The 17,191-nt window shown below is 42.3% G+C and overlaps 1 protein-coding gene across 2 annotated transcripts in view; it reads left to right on the top strand.

Annotated features, from left to right (window-relative positions):
- GOSR1 (golgi SNAP receptor complex member 1) overlaps positions 1-17,191 on the top strand; it is a 28,972-nt gene that overhangs the window by 1,902 nt on the left and 9,879 nt on the right. For both annotated transcript variants that reach the window (XM_050321785.1, XM_050321784.1), the window contains exons 3-7: positions 182-269; positions 471-578; positions 1,127-1,218; positions 1,401-1,475; positions 15,737-15,766. In XM_050321785.1, coding sequence (XP_050177742.1) covers positions 182-269; positions 471-578; positions 1,127-1,218; positions 1,401-1,475; positions 15,737-15,766 — 393 coding nt within the window. The remainder of the gene's footprint in view (positions 1-181; positions 270-470; positions 579-1,126; positions 1,219-1,400; positions 1,476-15,736; positions 15,767-17,191) is intronic.

Genomic DNA, 17,191 nt, shown 5'->3' with positions numbered 1-17,191 from the left:
TTGTGTTTCCCCCAGGTGGTAGTGTGTCATCCATTCAGATAAGAATTAAAGGCAGGTGTGATAAGGAAATGTAGTTTTCCTGGGCAGTGGAGCTTTCCAACCCCTGCCCCCGTTGTTTCCTTGTTTCTTGCATTCGTGGAATGATGCACTTCTCAGTAACTGCTCCTCCCCTTTTCCTCAGCTCTGACACAACTCCTCTCTTAAATGGATCAAGCCAGGACAGGATGTTTGAGACCATGGCCGTGGAGATTGAACAGCTTCTGGGAAAGGTAACTGGAGTTCCTGTGGCTTTTCCGCAGCCTTCAGGAAATGCCGCAGCCCCGGGGTTGCGTGGGGGACGCTTGGAAACGCCAGTGTGGGGGTTGGACAAGGTGTGCGTGTCCAGGCGGCTCCTTCAGCTCCTGCATGGTATTTTTCATACAAGAAGGAGCCATTTCATGGTTTTATTGGGGTTGTTTTCCCTCCTGCAGCTGACGGGGATAAACGACAAAATGGCAGAGTACACCAACAGCGCGGGCGTGCCGTCCCTGAACGCGGCGCTGATGCACACGCTGCAGCGCCACAGAGACATCCTGCAGGTAACAGGGCCTGGGGACGGCTTTGGTGGACACCAGCTGCCAGGTGAATTGGGTTTTTTTGACAAGTACCAGCTGCCTGAAATGGTTTCAGACGTAAAGTTGCGACTTGAGCATAAAGAAGTCGTGTTGATTGTTCAGAGAATGCTTTTTTTTCATCTGGTGTAACAGCAAAATAAACCCAAGAACACTCTTCACCACACTAAACAAGTAGGTCTTATTAGATCTGATTGAACAAACAAGGAGAAATTCCAACACAAACTAATTCATCAGAAAGGTGAGGATAGACAAAACTGGGAGAAGGAATTACAGTGGATTTCCCGCCATGACCTTGTCTCTAGATATCAAATTTAGCAACTACTGTAAGAGCAGTGAGTTTTAAAAATACTTTGCGTTGCCTTCCAGCCATTTTTGCTGTTCACTTCACAAGCTGGTCTTGCACTTTGTATTAGAGAACAGTTGGCACTTGAAAAGGTGGTTGGATCTTCCACGGGTATATTGTGTGGTTAAACCCCAGGATCCTAATTTTGGAACAACTGTTTTTGTTACAGGATTACACACACGAATTCCACAAAACCAAAGCAAACTTCCTGGCAATAAGAGAAAGGGAGAATCTGTTGGGATCAGTACGGAAGGATATCGAGTAAGTCGGGTGGTTTGTTCCAGCAGTGGAGTGGGACTGTCCTCGGAGGGAGGAGGTGGAAACCCTTCTGGAGGAGAGCACTTGGCAAAGCTCGCTTGTCCGTGCTCTGAGTAAAGCAGAAGTTCCTTCAATTCACAGTTTTTATTAAGGTTCTGACAGGACTCTGTTTTGTTGGGGTTTAGGTCGTATAAAAGCGGGTCTGGCGTGAACAACAGAAGAACAGAACTATTCCTGAAGGAGCACGAGCACCTTCGAAAGTAGGTGTTGTTTCCTATTGACTTATGTTGGAGGTGCCTGACTTTTCTGGGGGATGAAACATTCTGAATTTCAAGTATGATGTGAAAGCTGTGCCCACTGGGACAATAATGTGTGCCCTGCCCTGTGTATTCTGTGACAGAGCTGCTGCTTTTGCAGCTGGATGAACGTTTATGGGTCATGCTGAGTGTGAGGTGTGTGGGGTAGGTGATGGTCAAGGTAATTGTCAGTGACTTTGGCTTTAGGGTCTTGTCAGTGACTTCTGTGTTGTCTTCAGTGGGCTTTCACAAGTCACTGGTGCCTCAGACCTCCTCCTCCCAAGGGAGTAGCTGCCTTTACACACTGACTGGGGGAAGGGCTAAGAAACAAAACAGAAACTCCCATGATTTGGCTGTTTTTCCCTTTCCTTATTTGTCAGAGTCAGACAGAGAAGAACCTTTCTGCCTTTTGCCTCTGCTGAACGTGTAGAAAAGGTGATGGAAGAGACTAATTCAGTTACCTGTGCACTTAAATACTGCCAACTGGGTCTGCTTTACTCACCCAGATAACAGGCAAAATAGAAAGCACTTTATTCCTGTTGCAGAGAGGGCATGAGGTTTTGAGCAGCTGCTTTGGGTGTCCCCTGTGCAGCAAAAGCAGCAGAGCCAAGAGCAGAGCACTGCAGGGTTTGTGTTCTTTGGAGAGTCCAGAGGCAGCGCTGATTTTCCTGCCTCTCTCCTTGCCTGTAGTGGTGCTAAACCTCAGGCTCACACCAGAGGGCAGGCTTGCATTTAGAAAAGGACAAAATAAATAAAAAATTACCTGTGGCTTTCCCAAATGTGCTTTCCTATAGATAAGTTAAACTTGTAGCCAGAACTGCACAAAAAGCTTTTACAGGAAATTTAAACCATTTTTTTTCCCCGTTGTGGCTTAACAGCACTTCATTGTCAGTTTTCTTTAATACCTTTAAGACATAGAAATTAATTGGTTTAAAGCTTGAATTTTGAGTTTTGTTAGGTTGAATTTATTACTAAACATGCTTGATCATGAAATAGAAAGTTTCCAGGAAAAAAACCAACCAATCTTAATATTCCAGAGGTGAATCTTACCTGAAACGTTGTACTTTGAAGAATCAGTGTCAGTTAATCTGAGTAAACCTGATTCTATCCAGGTGTTGTGTTTAGGATTTTTTTGTTTTGCTTTGCTTTTTGTTGTTGGAGAGGTGATAAGTACTTTTATATATTTGGCATTTAGGATTAAAATGCATGAAAAATAGAGATAAATAAGGCAGTTTTAGAAACAGTTAAACCATCTTCTGGGTGATTATTTGAAAAATATCAAGACTTTAAAGAAAACCAACTCTACCGTGACATTGAGAAAAAAGAAAACAAGAAATAAGTGTGAGTTGGGGGTCTTTAGGAAGCAGGGCCAAAACTAATCATGGAATGCCACTGCAAGGTGGAGATAACTGTAAGGACTGTGAAGAAATCCAGTGTAGAAGCAGAAGACAACACTGGCAAGAAATCAAAGCTTGCAGGATGTTCAAAACTTTCAAATTGAGAATCAGCTCAGAAAGAGATACTGGCAGAGGAAATTATTAGAGAGGTTCAACATATTTGTCTTCAAAGAAAACAGTTAACGAGCTGTTCGTGCCAAAAAGCTGTAAAAGCTAGGAAGAGGTCCCAAGAAATCACCAGGAGCTGGCAGATTACACCAAACATGCTCCTAGGATAAACTGACAAGCTTTGTGTGAGTCACCATGCTGAATATTTGCAGTGCAGTAAACCCTGGTGCCAGACTAATTGACAGAACTACACGAGGAATATATTTATGTTGTGACAGTAAAAACCCAAATGTGCTTTCAGGGGAGGGAAACCAGCGAAGAGAGCGTGAGAAATGGACGTGGCAGCACAAACTTTTACAAGTGCATTATTATGTGCTGCAGAGGAATGTGATAATGCCCCAGGAATGATAAATTCCTGTCAGATATTGGAGTGCCCACCTAGTCTTGGCCCTGCTTAATTTATGCTGTTAAGTACTTTGACCTGTTACATATTTATGCCATTACCTGATGATGGAGGATGTTGAGCTGTTGCCCCAGTGCAGAGTCGTGGCCCTTTTTTTGTGGACTGCCATGTGAGGCAGGATAAATGGACACTGGAATTTTCTCTTGGCTGTGTTTTCCATGAGGGCTCTTAAAGAGCTGCTGGCAGCCCTGGGCAGGGGTTGTTTGTGGGGAGGAAGAGGAGGAGAGCCAGGAAGCCTTTTTTCTGGGATGGACTTGGGAGAGAAGCTGGATCTCTGCTTTTTACCTGAATCTACCTTTTTTATTTTGGCGTAATATTTTGAACATCGTCTCTTCTGGAAGAAAACTGAAAGAGACTCTGTGTGTTGATGTTGTATATGAAGGTAAACCTGGAAAAGAAAGGGAAATGAAAAACCTGTGAGTAAAAAATGTTGATGAATAAAAGGACCCAACGTACATTAGGCACCAAGAGAATGACAACAGCTGAAGCTCTCTGCAAACCCTGGCTGTGCCTGTCTGTCCATTAAGCTGTGAGGATCCTGGATCCATTTGGAGTCCCTTTCCCAGGGTGGGGCTGGCTGCTGTGTCAGTGCTGCTGGCACAGCGTGTGAGCACTTGCACGTTGGGCTCACGGTGCTGCTGCTGCATCCCACTCCTGGGAGGGTTAGAGAACACACACTGTGTTCTTCTCCCTGTGAAAGCTTCACTGCTGCCTCAGTTCATTTTAGAAATCATCTGATTGTGAGTTTTATTAGGAAAGGAGGTTTGTCCAGGAATTCTGTTGCCTGTGGGCAAGTCACGCAGTTTACAGGTAATTCAAGGATACCTTCACCTGCCTCTGGAGAGACAAACAATAATGCCTAAATTTCTTAATAAAAACTTTAACCCCTGTTAATTAAAATAAGGCTGGCAGATCTTGTTGAATATTGATGACCTCTTAGTATTTTTACTTAATACCTCCGATTTTTTGGCATGCCAGATGCTTAAAGAACTACTTCTTGGGGCTGTGACGTTCCCTGAAGGTGTTTGATCTTTGCTGTTTGTGTGCTTTTGGCCAGGGATGCAAACAAGTCATCCTTTTTTCTTGCAATGCTGTTTTGCATCTAAAGGAAGCAGTTTTGATGAATAGATGTAGCTTAGCATTTTAAAAACTGCTCTGAAAAGCGCTGTCTCAGAGGAAAGAATTCTGTCAACTGAGTGTCTGCCCTGAGAGGTTCTGCAGTTATTGATGAGTTGTAGTCTAAGTCAGCGAAGAGGGGACTAATGTGCTTGATTAAATTTGCAATATTGAGTGTATATGCAAGTGAAAATTTCCCTTGTGTTGGTACTTGGGTTGTTATGTGAGGGGTATCAGGTGATACTGCTGAATTTGTGCTAAAACTGAGGAAGGTTTCCAAAGATTAGATAGAAATTACAGATTGTATTACCTGGGAGGAATTCCCTGTAAAACCAGAGGAATGCAGACCACTTAGTGGTCACCAGCATTTGCTGTGGTAGATCTATTCTGTCATTGTAGGGCCAGTGTGTGACTGTTGCTTTATTACTCAGCTCCAGTGCTCCAAAATTTGTCGTTTATCCCTTTCCAAAAGAAGTGGCTGGTGGGGAAGCAGGTGCAGATATCATTAGCTGTGTTTTTAGTTGTTGTCAGGTGACTGCATGGTTCTGGTGAGTGTTGCTATGCAGCCTATGAATATATCCAGTAAAAAAAAATCATCTTAGATGGAGTATCATGTGTGAGTGCATCTATTGATGGGATGAACCTGTGTTCAGACAGCCCTGTAGTGTCTTAAAATGTTTAGCACAAGGCCAGATTGGTGAGTAAGAAACTTTGAAGGAGGAAAAGGAGGAGAGCAAACAAATCAGAGGGGCGTGTTCTGGATTGTGAAAGGGAAAAGAGGAGCGAGAGAACTGAGCAAAGGAACTAACGGGAATCTGCAGCAGTTGCGTAATGGGGTATTAATAATACATACCTGGGATGATTAGGGGAAATTAGTGTTTGAGCAGCACTTCACGTGTGTGAGGGACTCTGGAGTGCTGAATATTTGTGTTACTTTTGTTATGGCCTTTCATTTTTCAATAGCAGGGCTGTTTGAAGTTTCCTGTTGTTGTTTGGGCAGAAATGGGCACATTCAGCAGAGAATAATCACCAGGAAACTGCTCCCAAACTTGGTTGGTGATACAGGCCAGATCCTGGTGGAGGGAGTGACTAACTGGCTGGTTTTCCTCTAAATATTGCCTTTACCTGCAAGTTTTCACTTCAGCACTGATTTGCACAGAGAAATCAGCTCAATGAGATACAGAGACACAGGGTTTTTGATTTTGGGAAAAAGCTGCCACTTTTCTACCTTAATTTAGTTTCCTTTTCTTTTGTTATCCCTGCTCTCTGCTCTGCACGCCCTGATTTCCACTCGCTGTGCACTTGCTGCTCAGGTTCCTGTGGGTTTGAGTGGACCTTGAGGATTGGGTTGAAACCAGAGAAGTTCTGTTGCCTCCCTTCCATCCCCTCCCTCAGCTCCCCTTGGAGGGGAGGACACACAGATGCCTGGGCAGTCAGTGCTCCAGCTGACACACAGTTCACCACACATCTCCTTCACCTTCTCTTGGAAAGAGAGACACTGTAGGAAAAACAGCTAATTCACCAATTCCTTTTTCATTCCCAAGGTGGCTGGGGAAGCAGCAGGGAGGGAGGAGTGTGATGAGTCTCTTCCCAGTGGGTGCCTGCTGGCTGCCTGCTCTGCAGCCTCAGAACTGCTGAGCTCCACTTTAGTCAGGCCCAGTAAGGGTTTTTTCTTAATTACCAAACTTGCCTCTTAATTAAACTTACTTTTTGTTTGTTGTCAGAGCAGAATGTGGTGTTTTTGTGGTTCCATTCTCTCAATTTTAATGCAGATTTTAACTGGAGCAGCACTTGGTGTAATGAATAATCTTTGCTGTGTGGCAGTTATGAAGAACCCAAACAGCTCTGCCCTGACAGGACAGACGTGCTCTCCACGGCTGTGGTTTGGAGGGATTGCCAAGAGGCACCAGCTCTGGTGCAGTTTGGCTGCAGAGCTGCTGTGCAGGGGGAGTGGAAGGTGCTGCAGCACTTTGCCCAGTGAACTGGAAGATGCAGTGCAAGGAGGGGTTGAGGAATCTGGGTTAAAACGTTTCTCTGCCGGCCGTTAATTGCAAGAGCTCTGGCAATGGTTGGTTACTGTTTTCCCAAAAGCCATTGACTTGTTTTCTTCATTTCTGGGATAGGGCAGTTTGAGAAATTACTGCATTAAAAGTGCCTGCCAGTGCCAGCCAGAATGGCTGTGGTAATTCCCTCACTGACTTACCACTGAATATCCACAACACAGACTTCTGGGGCAGGGCTCTGTGCTCTGTCTGAGCAGCAGCACAAATGAAATGGTTTTCAAAGAAGGGATTTGGGCAAAGGAGGATTTTTGGTGTTGCAAAGGCTTACTTAGAGATGCACAATGACTCGGGCTGTAATCCTGTTCCAGAATACGATTCTGTTCTCTCTCTCTCTCTGCTCTGGCTCCTATTGCTGCAGAGTTTTCTTGATTGCATCAGTGATTCCTTCCTTTAGCCTTATCTCTGCCTGGATTGAATGGGTTTTATCTCCAAGCCTCTGTCTCCTGAAGAGGGACACGAGACCACTCTGTAAGTGGCTGGATCAGCTTCCCCTTAACAGGCCCAGACTAATATGACACTTGAGCAGATCCCATTCTTAACTGCAGCACCAGACTGAGCATAACTTGCTGTGTTCTTGTTTTAATAGTAAATACTGCTCAGAGAGGGAGGCAGTTCATGTCTGCTGGAAAAGGAGAAACTTCACTGCTTATTACGTGTAATAATTAACTGTATGAGCCAGTTATTGAAGCAGTTTAATGAGAATTTGGGGAGGTTCAAAGCTTGCAGGCAATGAAGGAAGTTGCTCTCCTGGGTATTATTATTATTTATAAATAACTTAATAAAAGAACATGAAAATCAGCCCAGTGCTTCAGGATTTAAGAGGTTTTTCTTTTAAAAATAGCCCGAGCTTCATTAGAGTAAAATCAACTGCTGCTTTTCATCTTCCTGGGCTGTATTTAGGACTTTAAAAACCAAACCCACCTAAGCAAAAAATTGCATTTGTTTCATAGCCTTTATTTCCATGCTTTCCTTATACTTGGGTTGGTTTAAAAAGTTCTGTAATCAGTCATTTCCCTGACACAATGGCTGTTGAGATATTTGTATACCTCAGCATGTCTAAAATGAATGATTTTTACAGAAAGATGAGGAGTGGAGGGGGACATCAAAGGAAAAAAAAAACCACAACAAACTCATCACACACAGGGCACAAAACGTGATTTGGGAACTTCCTTTGTAACTTCCAGAACAAAATGGAATTATCCAGGTGACAAAGGATGCAACCACGCATTGAACATTAAGAACTTCAGACTCCTTGTTGCATTTTATCTGTGTGATGTGTGAAGGTTCGTGCATGAACTTCCATTTGCCCTGGGAAAGAAGCTACGGAAACTCCCTTAGGTCTTTGTGACTGTCTGGAGAAACTAAAGAGCAAACCCTCAGAGGGAAAGATCACCTGAACACATCCTGGGAAAAAAAGAGTTTGGGATTAAACCAGGCTCTGGTTCTCCCTTCTGGGCTTCACCTCTGAACCAGCACTTTGTTCTTAGTTTGGGGAGAGGGAAGGCTGTAAAACCATACTTCAAACTTCAGAGCTCTGCTTGCTTCTGAAGTTTGTTGCTCCTTTCAGAAATAAACAAGTCGGTGATGCATGTTTTATTTGTTTTTAGCTTCCCTTTCAACACGGTTTCTTAACTAGGACAGCTTTCCTCCCCCCCTCCCCAAAGTCTGGTGTTGAAATTAGGGCTTTGACAGGACTGAAATCCTTCCTGCATGGGTTGGTTCTGAAAAGTAGGTGCAGCTTTTGAACAGAATCAACAGTAGTGAAGTTTTATAGTGTTTCTTTTGTGCAATATGAGAATCACTTTATTATTCTAATGCAGCATGTCATTTTTCTTTTTCTTTTTTTTCCTTGTTATTGTGGCTGTGCAGTTCATTATTCTTTAGGGCCAGAACTGCTTGCTCATTATTTACTATTGGATCCTCCAGTAGAAGCAAACTGTTTGAACTCAATTTGATGTGTGTGGATATGTTAAACAGTGATTATTTCCATTTTCTCAAATACAGAGTGTACCTCTGGAAAGTGACCACATTGCTGCATAAATGTCACTCTTGAGTTTATTTAATTTCCGCCTCTGCTAATGCATCAGAATTAGGTTCTCCTCATTCTTGGCTGAATGGTTGCTGTGCAGATATCTCAGTGTTCCATCAAATCCATGGTGGTAAGCAGAACTAGATCCAAACTCCCCATAAAGCATCTCTGTTTTATCCTGATAATACAGCTTTGTTTAGAACTTTTCAAGGACCTCGGTTTTGTCGTGAATTGGAAGATGCAGAGTGCTTTCCTCTCACTCGAGAGGCTTGTTTACACTCAGTGTTAGTTGCACTTCTGGAAGAATGCATCTTGTACAGTCTCAGATAAAAAGACAGGCCTAGGAACAGGGGGAAATTGGGTCAGAAGAAAAATGTTGGGATCTTTACCCGCTGAATTGCACCCTGAATTTGGCTTGTAGATGTTTTAAAAGCACCGTGCACTTTAAATTTTGAACCACAAGTGGTTGTTGCATTGCAGAGTTGACTATGCAGCTTTAAGAATCGTTGTCTGAAACTTAATAAACATATAGGTAGATAGTTTTAAATTAGGTACCTCAGCCAAGTGCTGGCTGAAAGCCACAGAGCTTTCTGCATCTACCAGCAAAGCCTCAAAACCACAGCAGGTGAAAAGGCAGTGAGGAGGCAGAATATGTTTCTGTCTGTGTGTGTTTTAGGGTTTCATACCACATTAAAGGTGGGATGTCATCCTAGGGATAACTCTTACTTCATTTCTGTTTTAGCTGCAGTGGAAATTAAAAAGGTATTAATTATGAAGTTGTTTGTATGATGGGGCTCTTCTGGAAAGACATTCCCCCTCCTGTATTCTTGGTTACTTAGGAGTGTGTGAATAGTAGAACAGTTTTTTAGCTTTGCCAAGCTTTAGTCAGAAAACACTGAGCTGGAAAAGTGATATAATCTATTTTGTTACAGCACAGATTACAAACAGCTTGTGTTTGTTGTAGGTTGAGCATCTCTCTTGTCTGTGTGTGCCCAACAAATCAGTAATGACAGGTTATCCTGCTAGAGCTCGTTTTTCCTCAGGTCAGTGTTGGATATTGAAGGCTCCATTGCTTGGTTTTGAGGGTTTTCCCCTTTAGTTAAAGGTTTCATTTCAATTACATGTTTTAGACCAGAGGAAATAAGGAAAAACTGCACTTCCACTGGCTGCTGGTCGTGTGTGCAGATGTAAAATCTGAGGAAATGCCGACGGAGTCCATTAGTAAGTTACTGGAATTGTTCTGACAGTTGTGGTTGCTGATAATGACTTACAGTAAGACCTGCCCTTCTCAGTTCATTTAACTTCATTCCTATGGGTAATAGGGAGCAATTATAGGGGAGGGTCAATCTGTCCAGGAACTTTCCCAACCGTGAATCGAGAGCCTCTTGGAGACCTCGTTACGTGGCTGCTGGTGCTGTCCTGGCACAGGGCTGTGCAGCAACTTCATTTACACTACAGGAGCTGTTTTCATTTCAAGTCTTTAACTGTGTTTTTGGGTAAACTGTGCACTTGCAGGTTATTGAGAAGGCTCTTATTTCCTCCTAGATTTGCTTTAAGGGAAGTGGCATTGCTGCTGCTCCCCCTCCTGGGGCTCTCAGGCATCAGGCACTCTCCCCACTCCTCCTGTGCCAAAGAGCTTTCTTGGCTATCTCCTCTTCTGGAGAAACATTTCCTTCACTCTCTTGAGAATTCCCACACAAGTCCAGGGAGTTCAGTGGAGGTGCAGAGACTGTACCCCTGTACCCTTTGGAAATCCAGGAGAGACACCCTGTTTGTGTTCCCAGACCTGTGGAGGTGGATCTGTGTGTTCAGCCACCTCCCTGCGAAGGGAGGGAATCCCTTGGTGTTTGTTTGCATCCCTTAAGCTGTTCTTTAAACTGAGTTAGAACAAACTAATGTTTGCAGATGTTTAACAGCTGCAAAGATATTTACAGTAGTGTATCTTAATCCCAAATTGTTGAAATTTATAAGCTTTTGAGACACTTAGTGATATAGCTAGAAGTCCAATTTTTAGTGAATTCTGAGTCACAGGATTGCAGTTGGAGGGAGCAGGTTTCACCAGATTATTTTCCTGGAAATCCTTTGGCAGATCCTTCCCTAGGGTGAAAAGGATGCCTTCTGTGTATTTTATTTCCTCGTGCACAAGGTACATGTGAACCATCTGGAAAGAAACTTGTCACCAGATAACGTTGGCTTACTCTTGCCTGGAGCAGTGGGTTATGTTCCAGTGCCTTTCATTCTGGATGTAACAAATTGCTTGCATTAATTAAAAGCAACCTGGTATTGTGCTTCTTTCTCTCCCACTTTTGCTCCTATTCCTTATTCTTACTGGAAGTGATTACTGAGTGTTGGACTCCCCAGTACAGTGGTTTGCAGAAATAAGATTACTTAGGTGTTTAGAGCTTGTAGGGGTGATTGTTGTTAATAACATATTGTTCCTTTGGAGCAAATTTATACGTTGATTTAATGCTCTTGCTTGTGCTGTCTTTTCTGTTATGATTCCTTTCCAAGCTAGAAAAGCAGCTCCAGTGGAATTCTCTCTTTCACACTAAATTAAATCAAGTTTGAGACGAGCCTTATAAAATCTGGAACATCTTATTTGTTATCACAGGGAGAAAAAAAAAAAAGTGTTCTGCTTTACCTTCTAATTAAGTTTTTAAAGAGCTTAATGATCTGAATTTTTATATGATAAGGAAAGCCGATGGCAAGCAGAAAAAAATGAATTAGAGATGGGTTTTTCATGTGTGTGTGCACAGGGTTTCTTTCATTATTATTCTGTTATTATGATCATGATGATGGAAATAACTGACTGTATGTGTCGGATTTGCTTCATCATAACCTGTATATTTGTATTAGACAATCAAGTATGTCTTGCAGGATTTGCATTCCTGGAAGCTCCACGTTGCCTGGTGACCCAGGACTGTGAAAATATGAAAGATTTATTGCAGGCAGTTCGAGGGAGCAGAGTCTGGTGATTGATCTTGCAGTTAAAGAAAGAACAAAGTAAAATTATTATTTCTGTAGTTATTCTTTATGAAAGGAAGGAAATAGTTACCACATGCTATATTAGTTTATTCCACAGGGTTTTCCCTATTCCTTTTAAATTATTCTAAGTGATAATATTGCCCTTAATTTCATCTGAAGGGTTTAAAGCGTGTTGTGAAATGAGTTGTGTGCAGATGAGTCTTGCTGCTGCATCTTGTTCCTCTGACAAGTGCTTGTTTTGGGTACCCAGCTGGTAAGTCAGCAGCAAAATCTATGGATATGGGAGAAGCCCAGTCCTCATCTAAGTATTCATCTATATTAATGAACTTTATTTCACTTCTCTCTATTTGTTATATTTAACTGGCGTAGATGTTTGCTTGAAAAAATCCCCAAGAACATAAAAAAACTTCCTCTAATTGTAAAAGCCTGATGTGATAGGCAGGATTCTCTTCCATCCTGGAGGGCACATTTCACTTAATTCCTCCTTGGGATTCATTTACCTGCCTGCATATTTAAATGACAAAGGCAGGCCTGATTATTTCACATGCGTGGCTGCTGCTGCTGCTCTTGGGTTTGTGCCATTCCTTGCAGGAGCTGATGGCCTCAGCATCTTCCAGAGTTTCTTTCCTGTAGTATTTTTAAATGGCTTTGTCAAAGTGCTGTCTGTCTGGACAGGTGAAAATGCAGAGCTTGTTGAAGGAGATGGCAGGGCAGGTTCAGAGTGCCCAGAACCGTTGTCTGCTCACGAGGAGGTGGCCACTGCATTTGATGTCTTTGCTTGGACAGCAGAAGAGCAAAGTCAGTAGATTTTCATTTATTTATTTTTTTTTCTAGGAGCCTCTTTTTGCAGTGTTTTGAATGTGTAAGTTAAGCAAAATTACTTCTTTCGATGGTTTTTGTTTTTTTTCTTTTTGTTCTGGCAAACAGTTGGAATGAACATTTGTAATTGTGAGAACAGTTCCTATCTGTGTAAAACAGGTTATTAATAGCCAGGGAGCCGCCAACTTCCCTTGGGTCCCTGGGCTCTGCTGTACTTCGTGTTCCTGATCTTCCTTAAATCTGACTTATTTTTATGGTTATGAGCTGTAAAGTGATGAAACAGCTGCTTCTGTTTGGGTATCACTGTAAGTGAACTTTACAATCTGTGTTTGCCAAGGAGACTTAAAGACTTCAGGAGGTGCTGGCTGAGTGCATGTTCCAGCCTTTGGAAAAGCCTCTGACACCTCCCTGAACTGATCTGCAGGAAGAACTAAACTTAACAGAACTCTGATGGTAAAAACCCGCACATCAGAATCCCTGAAATGCTCCTGCTCACACTGACAACCTTTAGCAAAATGTCAGTGAATGTCACTGCCGTTTCCTGTAGAGTTTGTTCACCTGCAAGGGGAGGTGTGTTTGGGGATCCTCTCAAGAGCTGATGCTTCTCAGGGTGGGAAGAACCCTGGGAGCTGTGGTTAGGAAATCTCTGTGCTTCCCAGCTATTTATTTAAGACTCTAAAAGTTAATGCAGTCTGCCCTTACCTACACATCAGTCATTGTGAAGAAAATTTCACGTGCATCTCATCCTTTCAAATAGTTGGGGTGAGGTCCAGTAAGTTGAGAAACATCAATCTTGTGGCTTCAGGTGCCTGTTAAATGCCTTGTGTTGGCATTTGCATCTAATGCTTCTGGGTTTACTCATTTTTATTAACTTCTGTCATCATTTTACAGGTAGTTGTATTTCCAGGGTTTGATTTTATATGTCTGTAAACAGACACACACATATAAAAATAATGTGGTATAACTTAATCGGAAGCTTTTAAATAACTTTTTCTGTTTATGTCTCTGATTAAGCAATAAAACCACCTAACTGCAGCTTTCTCCAATGTAAAAAGCAGTGAGTGTCTCTGCTGCAAACTGGCAATCCTAATTTTTGTGCTCCAAAAACCTTGGAGAACATCCTAATTCGCTTGAGGTCAGTAAAACTGTTCAGCTTTCCTGTCACCTTCAGTTCATCAACATGAAAATTCCCTAATTTCATCAGTTAAATGGTCAAAGGGCTGGTAGTGGTTTTTCTAAGGCAGGTTTTTTGATAGGGCTGTTCTAGCAATGTTTTGATCCACAGAATTTTTTTAAAGTGTAACTTATTTCTGGCAAAGCTTCAGATATACTTTTTCATTGATAATAAATTTAAAAAAAACACACCAAAACAAAGCTTTTTAAAAAATGATGAATTCTTGTGCTCTGCTCTTGCTTTTCAGGCTGTTTTCTGATGTTTTTGCAGTTTATTCTTATTATGCACTGCCCACATAACACACTTGTCTGTTAGAGACTGTCTATGAAAGGCACGTTCTCAGCTGAATTGTGTATCTTGGAGGCTCAGCGATTACAGCAATCTTTAATGTGTTCTGCTTGCCTTGGGGACATCAGGAGATGCTGTGAGGCTGCTCACATCCTTCTGTGCACACAGCTCTGGTGTTTTACTTCTCTGTGCTGGTGTAATAAACACCACACAGTGAATGAAAGTGGCTTGGTTTGATTAACCCGGTGTGCTCGCAGCTCATGTTGAGTCCTTGGAGCGTGGCTCTGTTTTGGGAGCAGGAGGGCGTGTCCCTCTCTTTGCTGCCCCAGTTGAGTCCCTCTCAACTGAAAATTGGGCAAAATTATTTTTAGGGCTCTGTTCTGTCCCTGTGTTCCCAGCCAGGGGTGGACTGAAATAGCAGCCTTCGTGTTTTCACTCCTCCTCACAGACAAACAGCGACTCTGTTTGTGCCTCCCCACCCAGGGCAGTTTCCAAGGCACCCCTTCCAGCTTGAGCTGGGGGGGAATCTCCAGAATTCCTGGGGGTAGGAAAAAAGCTCCAAATCTCTGGCTGAGTCAGAGGCAGGACTGTGCTGTGCCTGTTGGTACCTTCCCTTCTGAGGTGGAAAACACTTGGAACAAGGAGGGTGGGAGAGGAAGGCGGTCGTGCCCTTTTGGTGTCTTCTAGTTTGAAAACAGTAAATTCTGCTTTAATACTGGAAGAAATATCCAGTACAACATAAAACTGCTTTATGTCAGGTTGATTTCCTTCTCAAGCTGCAAACTCTCGTATTTATTTTTTTTTTTCTCAGTTATCCTCCAAGAATTTGTATAAATCTGTGGGGTAAATGGAGCAATTGTGGGGATGAATCACTGTTTACACACTGTGGGAAACAGGGATGCAGCCACCTCTTCTGTGTCAGGGTTTACGTTGGAAATATTGATTGCTGCAACCAGAGATGTGTCTCTGGCATTTCACAACTGGCTGCAAAGCAGTGATTAAAACCCTGCCTATAAGTTGAGCAGAGAAAAAAGAGAGACAGCTCCAGTCATGTGAGGATCTTGTTTGTCATCTTTATCCTGTACGTCCCGCTCTGTAAATGAAACGTTCTTTTCGGTGGTGTATTTTGAGCTGCCCTTTTCCCAGTGATGCTGCCCCGAAACTCGACTGCAAACAAGGGCAGGGCACGTGGTATCGAGGCCCTTCTCGTACACGTGGTGTGTGTTCTGCTCCCCACTCAGCTCTCATCCAGCTGGTGTTGCTGCAGAACGAGTGTGCCTTGTTAACCAGCATGAACCAGCGTTTGCTGGACCACCCCTGAACCAATGCTCTGGGATGGTGTTACCTGGAGCCAGGTCTCAGCTTTTATCATTAATTGCCTTTTTTTTTTTTTTTTTTTTGAAGGGTTGGAAAGGAATGGCCAGCATTAAAAAGCAATAAAATCAGGTGCTGCTTTTCTAACACTCCTTTCCAAGCAGCCTCCCATAAATCGTGGTGCCCATTCCCCTTTTCCCGTCTCCTCGGTGCTTCACGTGCTCTCCTGAGCACCTGCTCTTGCACACACTTAGGAAATGCTGCTCCAGAGAACAGTAGGAGCATCTTCTCCAAAGACTATATATAAACCAGATCTGTGTAGTAGCAGAATGTGACAACATCCAAAAATAAAACATTCTAAGGGCAAATTTATTAAGGTTTGTATGATGACGATCATTGATTAGTAATCTAAAATGGTACTTTGGGCTTGTTGCTTTTTTTAAACCTCTTTTTTTTGTTTGGCTTTCAGCTCAGATCGACTGATAGAAGAAACAATAAGGTAGGAATTAACTTAAAAATTTTCATTATTTTCTTTACAATCAATGTTTCCATTTGAATTGTGTCTAAATATATCAGTCACTGTATTTATACAGTAACTGTTTATAACTCCTCAGCAGCATTACAATGAATTGGGGGAGGGTTTGGTTTTTTTCTACTCAATATTGACATAACGGTGTGTCTTAAATATTTTATTTGATCCTAGTTTAGAAAATCTGTGTTTCTGTGCAAAGGTGAATTAACCTTTGGAGCAGAGTGGGTCTCAGGTTGGGCTGTCAAGGGCTATTCCTGTAGTGAAGATGCTTCTTCTCACAGTGACACTCACCTACAACCTGATTTTCTGTAATCCTTCCATGTATCCAGCACCTTAGTACTTACCTGAGACAGGTAATGTGGCTTTTACCACAAGTGCTTGAGAGGTTATTACTATATATATTGTTATATAGTTATTTATCTTTTGGGTTTTTCAAATGGTTTCAATACTTGAGTGATAGCTTCTCTGACTGATCTAGAAAGTTTAGAACTGGGGCATCATAAATTATCTTCCTACTCTTCATTGAACTCTGGAATTTGCAAACCCATAATTCAGACTGTAATAATGATAATAATGCCAACTTAATGGTTTTAAATTTTAGATTATTGCTTTAAAACAGAAACAGAAAAGGGAAGAAAGCAAGCAAGATACACTTTCAGATAATGCATCTACTGGCATGAGTGATCAAAAAGAGCAATTAGAGGTGCAGCAAGGCTGTGGGTCCATTAGGGCCTGGCTGGCTTAAGTACACACAGTGGGCTCGGGATAATTAACATGGTGGAAGAATGTGTTAAACCACATTAATGTGCAGTGATGAACCAGAAGTGCTCAGTACAGTTATGCCTGAAAATGTGGATACAGTCCCACCACAGCCTCATAAAGATATTTGTCAAACATGGTTGTATTTGTTTTGCTTTGTGTTCTGGTCTTTTCCTCATTAAAAACTTCTCCTTGCTTGTATCCCTGCTGTTCCATCTCGAAAATGCACAAAGTTTGTTGGATTTCTTATTTGCTGCTGTCACCCTTGCATCATTTGTTATCTATAGTAAATGAACTTCTTGCTCTAGTTGTTGCCAAAAATATTCTGCCTTTTTTTTTTTTTTGGTACAAAAAGAGCCTGTTTAGCAACTACGTTGAGCAGGAAATGTAGTTCCATTTATATCATCTTAATTCAATTCCACCCCTGCTGAAAACAGGGTGAGTTTTTTATTTTACTCTTGTGCCCCCCCCCTGTAAATTGGAAGTGTTGGGGTATGACATTAATTGGGGGTAAACCCTGCTGGTTTTAAGTGAATTTACCAGATGGAAGTTTACCCAACCGATCCATTGCTCTGTCTCTTGTAACCCAAATAAAAGAGGGAATTGTGCAGGAGAAGCTGTTTGAGTGCAGAT

The sequence above is a fragment of the Myiozetetes cayanensis genome, unplaced genomic scaffold, assembly GCF_022539395.1.
Source record: "Myiozetetes cayanensis isolate MyiCay16 unplaced genomic scaffold, myiCay2020 scf27, whole genome shotgun sequence".
NCBI lineage: Eukaryota > Metazoa > Chordata > Aves > Passeriformes > Tyrannidae > Myiozetetes > Myiozetetes cayanensis.
This window is presented reverse-complemented; position numbering and strand designations above follow the sequence as displayed.